Source organism: Cynoglossus semilaevis, chromosome 13, assembly GCF_000523025.1.
Source record: "Cynoglossus semilaevis isolate Cse_v1.0 chromosome 13, Cse_v1.0, whole genome shotgun sequence".
In the NCBI taxonomy this organism is placed as follows: domain Eukaryota; kingdom Metazoa; phylum Chordata; class Actinopteri; order Pleuronectiformes; family Cynoglossidae; genus Cynoglossus; species Cynoglossus semilaevis.
Window position 1 is genome coordinate 16,733,006 of NC_024319.1, and position 9,177 is coordinate 16,742,182.

Below are 9,177 nucleotides of genomic sequence, written 5' to 3' on the forward strand. Positions count from 1 at the left end.
CCCCAACCCCGCGGCGCCCCCCCGGCGGCCCCCCGCCGACAGCACCCCACGGCTAATGTGACACGCATACCCTTAGTATCACCCCCACCATACACACACACACACACACACACACAGTCAAACAGGCGAACTGTATACATACAAATAGCTCTGTATATTCTCAGACAGACAGCTAGAAAGAATGAACTGGTCACATATAGACGCAGGGGGACGTGGGAAACGTATGAACAGATTGTACAACATGTTGTACTTTCCCTGAGAAAATGTACATAGAAATGTTTTTGGATCTAATTCAGTTTAATTTAGTTTTTCTTTGTCTTTATTTTATTTTGACTACACTGTAAAATCGACTTGACTGGACAGAGGGCGTGGCTTTCAGTTTCCCTCCTGCCTTTGTTTGCAGTACATCAATAAATCTTAACCGTTCACTGATTCACTCGAAACAGCAAACTTCCCCAGAACTGGATCGTAATAGCAGGAACTTCCTTTCCCCTTATTTTAAAGGTGTGTGTGTGTGTGTGTGCGCACGCGCGCAGTCAGCTGCAGGAGGACGTGCAGCTGTGGTGGTGATGGTTGATCACAGAAGGCTGATCCACACAGATGTTGCTGCTCGTTTCTAATCACAGTTTAAAGGCAGTCGGTGAGTGGACTTCACAGAGAGTCACCACGTTTTGATTGATGTTATTGTTGTGTGCAGCAAAAGGCAATAAACTGTCTTTGGGTTGAGTTTGTGCAGCAGTTTTATTACTGGTGCTGCAGCAGAGCGTGTGCTGTTCAACAGATCTTTGTTCCTTCAGTTTGTGTGTTTCTACAGTTAGCATGAGTCTGTTAGCTGCTCCAACACTCTGTCATCATGTAGTCATTGAAACAATCTTTCTCTATGAAAATGACAAAGCTGTTTCTCTACACGACCAGCTGGTCATCAGAGAGTTCCTCCTCTGTAGAGTGTTCAGGTCACAACCTGCTCCTGTGGCGCTGTCTGAGCTTAAATGGAGTTCATTTTCAAATGTTCTTTCTGTTCTGGGAAAACAAACAGATGGATTTGGATCAAAAACCTGTTACAAAGCTTTAATATTTTTAACAGGTTTCCATTTAAGTTTGATTAAAAATGGGATGTTTGCTCTGATTTCAATTTTTTTTTTTTTGAACAGTGAGGTTTATGAGGCTGTAAAATTGTTACAGAGCTCGAGGCCTGAAACACCTGAGGGACATGTGCCTCTTTTAAAATCTGTTTTTGAACTTTTTTGTCTTTTTTAATATAAATAGTTTTTAATTAACTTATATTGAGCCATGTTTGTCCCATTGAGATATGATTTGGAATCAGTGACTTTAAGCTAAAGTTTGTTCCAGGCATCAGTAACCTGGAAAACTTTCTTCCCAGTTGTAATCCTTGGAACAGCCAATCACAGTGTCCACTCGCCAGACTAATGACATGCAGCAGAGAAACAGTATCAAACTGATGGGGAAAGACAGGTAATGTACTGTTAAAGTACACAAGAGTACTACAGTGTAATTAAAGTAACTTGTATGCTCATGTCACTTCTATATGTGATCAACACAGGCCTGTGGTTCAACTAAAACTGAAAGGTTTTGTTCAATCGCAGACTCCATCGGTCTACTTGCCAATGTGTCCTTGGTCAAAAAACCTTAAGTCATTTTCATGGTCCTGTAGAAAAACTACTGACAGAAACTTCTGAAGATATCATGTGATTGCCTGTTGTTTGGATGCAGAGTGAAACTGGACATCAGAAGAATCGTCCACTGTGTCCTTCATGAAGAGACACCTCCCAACAGCAGTTTTTAGTGTCTGAGAGTGAACTGTTGGACTCAGAGCTCAGTAGTGGGAGGGAAAATGAAAGCAAACACATCACCGGACTGGTCTGAGGGAGGGGCACAGTTGGGTCAGCCACTGTTTGCTGCAACTCTGATTTTCTGATCACACTGTCAACCCTGTGAATGCAGGACATTAAATGTCAGCGGGAGATAGGAATATCAATGATTGATGAGTTTGTTCCTCTATGTGCTGTGAGATCTGCGTGATCTTGTTGCCACACTCGTAGGTAAACTTTGCTTTTCTCAAATGTCAACTTTTCGGGAAGTGACTGCAAAAATAACCCCCCCCCCCCCCCCCCAAAAAAAAAAAGTTGTTTTATTTCCTGCTCCGCCTCTGAAGATAACCGAAGGAATCTTAAAGACTTTTGCGGACCAAAAGAGTTTTAAATGAAAAAAAGCTAGTACAGGTGCAAACCTGCAGGTGAAACAAACGCTGCAAATTGAAGTCAGAATTCTCTGTGTGACAACAATACATGAGCTCTCAGCTTTTTGTGCACAAAGTTCCTCTGGGCACAGGCGTGAACAGAGTCTCCTCTTCACTGTCTCAAATTCCTGTTTTTCTGCACAGATTAGCCGACAATTGTCTGAGCCAGCCGCTGTTTAAACAATGGCATTTCTAACACTGTTCCTATCACCCTGGCAACGCCATGGCAACCTGTGATCTGAGAGGGCACAGTGTGGCTCAATTAGCACCCGCTGTATCTCGTCACATTCAACCTCTCCATATTCTGTCTCCCTCCATGTATTAGTGACAAAGATATGTGTGGCGTTAAAACAACCAGGTTTTCTTTTTCACTTTTTTTCCCTCTTTTTATCGTTGCAGGTTTACCAAGTGTTATAGTTCATGTTTTAATACAGGCGCTTGAAATCCTGAAAGTGTTCGATCTTAAAGTGTAAAAAAGTCTTATATAATTCAGATGCTGCTTTGCTTAAAAAGGATTTTCTATAAAAATTTAAAATAATTCAGATGCTGCTTTGCTTAAAAAAAAAAAAAAAACACTTTAAGCGACAACAGAAAGGATACATGAACTTACACCTCTATGAACAAGTCAGGAAATCTACAAAAAAGTTAACTAAAAAGTTTTATTACATTTTTTAGATTAGATCTCATCTAAAAAGCCAAAAAATATTTAATTCCATCTAAACTCTGTTAATTTTCCTGTAAGAAGATATATGATTCATTGTCAGAAGTAAAAAAGTGTTAATTCTGTTGATTAACACTTTTTAAATACACACTGATAGAGGACGGTATTCAGTTTTGACTACAGTCGAAGGCGCAGACCCTAACGAGAATGTTTCCTTGTTCCTCTAGGAATCGTGTCCAAGTCATTTGAGTGCCGTCTAAAGGGACAGGGTGCTACATTTGTGCAGACTGAGCCCGTCGGTTCTCCTGTGCACGGGAAGGAGGTCTCGTCACATGAAGATGAAATCCAGCAGGTCATCATCATCCAAGGCTACAGTGGCGAGGAGGTAGCCATCGATCAGACTTTGGAGGAGTCGGCGGCTGCCACCCTTCAGACGCTGGCCATGGCTGGACAGGTGGCCGAGGTGCTGCACATCACAGACGACGGACAGGTCATCACCTCCAGAAGGGAGGTGGCAGGCGGGGGCGCACACCTGGCCGGAGACAGCACCCAGTTTGTCGTGCTGGAGTCGGAGGAGGCCCACAGTCAGCTGCAGGCCGTCACCAGAGGCAGGTTATCAGCAGCAGGGAAAACCCACATCGTCACCGAGTCGTCCACAGCCCTGGACGCTCTGCTCAGTGCTGTGAGCGAGATGGGTCACCACAAGGAAACGCAAGGAGAGGCTACCATCATTCATGAGGTCCTGGCCCCAGAGGTATCGGAGGTGCAGAGCGAAGTGCAATTGAAAGAGGAGCCCCTGCAGGGGGAGGGGGAGGTGCAGGTTGAGACCAATCAGGAGGAGATGCGAGAGGTGCTGAAGCTCGCGGCTTCGCAGATGATGAAGGAAGGTCTGACCCAGGTCATCATCAACGACCAAGGAACCCACTACATCGTCACTGAGCTGGAGAACGGTAACTTACAGGTGGAGGGAGGTGTGTTCAGGGAGGCTGAAGCAGAAGATATGGAGGTGCAGCAGGTGGAGCAGGACGATGGGTCAGAAATGGTGGTGTATTTGGAGTGAGGTATTCATGGTCCAGACCTGAAAATAGATATATAATAACAGACAAGATGAGTTTTAAAGGCTAAGTCCTGTCCAGGACATCCTGTCCCTTTATTTTCACCTCTCTCAGCTTGTTTTCTGTTATACTAAACTCAGGTTGAACACCATTTCTTTGGAGAAACTGTTTCTGGTGTTTTTATGTTTTTTTATTATTTTGGTGCTGTGTGAGAATCACTGATTTAAATCTTCACCACCAACACTGTCATAAAGACAGTTTTCATTATGGTCTGAGCTGTCTCTGTTACAGGCCACCGTTGCAGGTTGAGGCAAGTATCTATGACGACAAGAACAACAAGAGCTGACGTAGTCTGTGAATGGAGCAGGCGTTCTACTGGACAGTCTCCAGGTCTATAATTCTCCTTTCATTTTATTTTCATGGTTTTTTTATTCTATTTCATTTTAATTGCTAAATCATAATTTAAACTGATTTAAAGGACATGGAGCTGCTGTGTTCACATGGAGAGTTAGGTCTGAAACCAGCAGCTCTGGTCTCTTCACATTAATAATGTTAAAGATGTGTTAAAGATGTTGGATAAAGTTCCTCCTCCAGTATTGTTTTCAGAAAATGTTTGATAACCAGAGATGTAGACGAGGGGAGTAGTTCTTTTGTTCTCTAAAAACTTTTTTTTTCTTCCTTTTTGGTTGTAGTGGAGTTTTGCTCTTATTGTATTAGTTTTATCATCAGTTACAAAACCGACCATTTGCCTTCATTTTGAAGCCTTCCTTCCGGCTGATCCGATGTTAAAATGTGTGTGTGATAAAATCAAACGTATTTTTCTGTTATATTTTTGTTAATCCACAATAAAGATTGCCGTTAACTTTTATCAACAGCGTTTGATTAACCGTGGCGTTAAAACCCCTTGGACACACAAGCGACGCGCACATACAGTACATGCATCACGCGATGGCTCCCATCATGCTTTGTGATCGGCAACACGGTCATTACCATCACCATTATCATTATCGTCGTCATGATCGCCATCCTCCTAATCGTCATCCTTTCTTCTCCCCTCCATCAGGCCCATTCTGTTCATTGTGTACAACACACTCATCCTTTTCCCCAGCAGTATTCAGCACTGGAGGGAGAATCAATATTCATTTAGGCCCCAGCACTGGGCTGCTTTCTGATGGAGTGAGTGGGAGAGCAGTATGACGGCTGCACACACAATGGCCAACCGCTGAAAGTGGAGAGAGGAGACACTCACACACACTGAGGGCATCAAAAGATCATCCCTTTAACTCACACACACACACAAACTCTGACACACATATGCACAGACTGAAAGGAATAGAGGAGTGGGCAGTTAAAATCAGAGGGTTATAGTCAGAGGCCTGAGTGGAGTGAAATTTACAACCACGTGGACAAATGGACGCCTGTGTCCTTCACATAACATAACACCAGTCTTCAATTGTCTTCTTCTCTCACTTATAAACAGCAGTCCTTTATTCATTATTACCATACGGCATAGAAATAATGCTGCGGCCTATACATCAATTGAACAACCCTGAGGGCAAGAATACCCAAAGGTGGCTTATACTTTATAGAACAAGCAGTAAGAAGCTGTCTGTCTGTCTGTCTGCCTGTCTGTCTGTCTGCCTGTCTGCCTGCCTGCCTGTCTGTCTGCCTGTCTGTCTGCCTGTCTGCCTGTCTGCCTGTCTCTGTCTGCCTGCCTGCCTGTCTGCCTGTCTGTCTGTCTGTCTGCCTGTCTGTCTGCCTGCCTGCCTGTCTGCCTGCCTGTCTGTCTGCCTGTCTGTCTCCCTGTCTCCCTGTCTCCCTGTCTCTGTCTGCCTGCCTGCCTGTCTGCCTGTCTGTCTGTCTGTCTGCCTGTCTGTCTGCCTGCCTGCCTGTCTGCCTTCCTTCGTCTCTGCCTGTTCTGTCTTTTTTACTTTAGAATGAGTTCTCACAAACCCATTAATGGATTCACAGAACACCTTTAACAGCAGGCTAAAGCAACAGAAGTAAAATCAGCACCATGGCCAGCTCATCCTTAAGAATAACCCAATTGTCATTTGTGTAAGACATCATTTACATACAGTATATACAAAAGTCAAAAGTCACCTTTTTTTGATCTATTGGCTTGTTGTAGAGGTCAAGTTTCTGACCTTAATTCTCTTCGTCTTCATTGTTGATTTTCATTCATTCACTCATATTTTACATCTTGGTCCTTATCACGGTCATGGGGGAGCCGTGGACAATCCCGGTAGTCATAATGTGTGGACGTGGTACAGCACTGGACAGTTGAACAGCCCATCACAGCACCACATGTAGACATAACAACAACTATCCACACTCACATTCAGCCCTGTTGTCCATTTAAAGCAGTGGGTCGCAGCCTTTTTTGGCTCATGACCCCATTTTGACATCGCACATTTCAGGCGACCACAGAGACATTTTGGTAACTGTCAGGTGATTGCAGCCGTCAATCAAGATGTGCCAGCTCAGATATTTTCATTTGACCTCTAATTTAATTTTGATTAATTGTTTTAAGGCGACCCCATTGGGGTTCCGGCCCCAAGGTTGAAAAGCCTCAGAGTAAAAGAAACTACTGTATTTATGCCTACTGTATGTGTGAGAAAACAAACTGCATACAGTGAGACCATCAATAACCAAAAGGGATTGAACCATTGACCTTCCTGCTGTAAGGCATGATTACCAACCACTCTGACACCATGCAGCCCCCCTCCCCCAAAGAAAAAAAAGTATGCTCAAGAATAAACTAACTTGAAGGCAATTAGCAGCTTAAAACCTAATCAAATCAACACATAGTGCCTGAAACAGAAAATATTATTAGTTAATATATTATTAGTTATTAGTATCAATACTTGACGTTGTGTCTAGATGCTCCTGAGTGAACTATTGTTGAACTTTTTTGACCTGAGTGAATGTGACTTACACACAAACGTCCCCTGGAGCATTGTCCTCACTGAAATCATTTTAATCCAATACACCTGCAGCCACATGATTGTCTGATTTAATATCTGCTCCAGTTAAAAAAAAAGTGTCCCTAATAAAGTGCTCAGTGTGAGAACATCACTTAATGCAGCCTGTAATGCAGAGTGAACACCCGGGTTCCCCAGCTCTCTTTGTGTCCTTTATTTATTTATATACAGCCAGTGAAATGTCTGCGTGTGTCCCAGCTTGTACATTATCCTACACGTCTGCCTGAGTGATTGTGTACTATATTGTGCGCGTTCCCACCCTCCCCGTGTATCTCCCTAATCAGGGCTGGATGGCTCATTATTAACTGCAGCAGGCCACTTGTGTGACATGGAAGGGAGAGAAATTAGCAGCTGTCACCCACTGATGAGTTCATTTCCTGACAGGCCTCTGCTCCGAGGAGTCCTGCGTCAGACGAGCCGACAGCTGATGGAAACCTGCCGCTGCAGCCTAATTGGAGAGCCAGAGAAGGGCAGGGAGGGGCGGGTGTGAGGAGGGAAGCGTGGATGGAGAGATGGGGTTAAGAAGAAGAGAGTTGAAGTAATGCATTAAAACATTGATGGATTGTTTTAAAATATATTTTTTATCAGCTCTGGGCCTGATTGTTGGAGTGATTTCCTCTTTCCTGCGCGGCTGAGTGCAGTGGAGGAAGAGGAGCTGCTACACAGCTAATAGATGCTGATAATTCTGGCTGCCTTCGAGTGAATTTGTTGTCACTGTGGAACTAGAGAGAAACGTTGATCACGTTAGGAAAATACAGTTAATATTTGAGGAATGTATTTGTATTTGTTGAAAAGAGAACAAAAAAGGAATCGTAAACGGGAAAGAGAAGACAGAGGCCTCGAATATTTTAGTTGGAAAAGCTGTTGAGGCAGCTGTAGCACCACATACTGGTCAGTGATGGAGAGTCCTAAACTCTACAATGTCCTCGTTGTGGTCAGGTAGAGTGGGTCAGTTAATTAAGATGATAAAGTACATAATTGTACATAATAACATGACAAAATAAAAACCGGAGGTGTACAGCACCATATTTCACCTGACTCGCTGCCATATAGTACTTAGCCAGCTGGTCAAAAATCTAAAATAAATGAAACTCGTAATAAAAATAAAATGTGTTGATAAAGTTTGAACATTTAAATGGATGTTAACAGCACCCTCTGCAGGGGAGGTGCCAGATGGAGCTACAGCCTGTGTATTTTTAAACACTTTGTGCATATTCTTACTTCAGTGCCTTTTAAGCTTTACATTAATGGTCAGACTTGCAGTACAAATGTGTTGTTTGCGGGCAACAGTTGTAATGTTATTGCCCTAACTCACCCTGAACTGAGCAGGAATAAAGCAGAGGGCGACATCATACACAAAAAATACATGCACAACACTCTCATACATAGGAAGACTAGTTCGCTCCCTTTCCCAGGGGCAACGCTCATTACTCTCCTGGGGGACAACGCAGAGAGACAGGGGAGGAGATGAGGATCTCTGTCTCCCTCCCTCTCTCTCTCCCTCTCTCTCTCCCTCTCTGTTTCCCTGAGTATGATAAATATGGCAATTGTATTTAGTCGCCATCTATAGAAAACATATCAGCCTGGGGATCATTTTCTTAATGTCTGTGCTATTAGTTTTGGCTTCCCTTCGGCAGTATTAGCATGCCGGCTGATACGCTCTGCTTGCGTGTGTGTGTGTGTCCTCGGGGCTGCAGGTACAATTCTATTAAAACCCCACTTGTTTGTTTATTTCCTGTCTGTCTGCCTCTACATGTGCCCCGCTTGGTAAAACCTGGAGCCCGGGTATGCATACATCCATGCTTACATGGATAGGCCGCGCGCAGCTGCATGTTCTCCCGGTGTGCAACGTTTGTCATTGTAGTCGCTGTGAATCGATAGTTGTTTGAAGCAGAGGGGAAGTGTGGCTAAAGCCAAGGTTCACTCATGGTTCATCTTCTCTTCTGTGGGAGTTATTATGGGTAAGGAAGGAGGTGAGTCTGAGGGAGTGTGTGTGTCGTTTGTCTCATACCTATATGTCCTATGTGACTCTGCATTTGTGTCTCTGATCATGTTAATCCCCGCAGAGCATCCATCTAATTCTCAGTCTCTAACACACACACACACACACACCCCAACTTGTCCATGTCCTTCCAAAACACCACACACCCCTCTGTACCCCCCCCCCCCCCCCCACCCCCCCCCCCCCCCCCCCCCCCACCCCCCCCACCACCCCCGCCC

The 9,177-nt window shown here is 44.2% G+C and overlaps 1 protein-coding gene across 1 annotated transcript in view; it reads left to right on the forward strand.

The window, feature by feature from the left end:
- znf407 (zinc finger protein 407) overlaps positions 1-5,490 on the forward strand; it is a 136,136-nt gene extending 130,646 nt beyond the window's left edge. The window contains exon 8 of the mRNA XM_017038216.2: positions 3,146-5,490. Within this exon, the coding sequence (XP_016893705.1) occupies positions 3,146-3,978 (833 nt within the window). The 3' untranslated portion in view covers positions 3,979-5,490. The remainder of the gene's footprint in view (positions 1-3,145) is intronic.
- Positions 5,491-9,177: the final 3,687 nt, after the last annotated feature.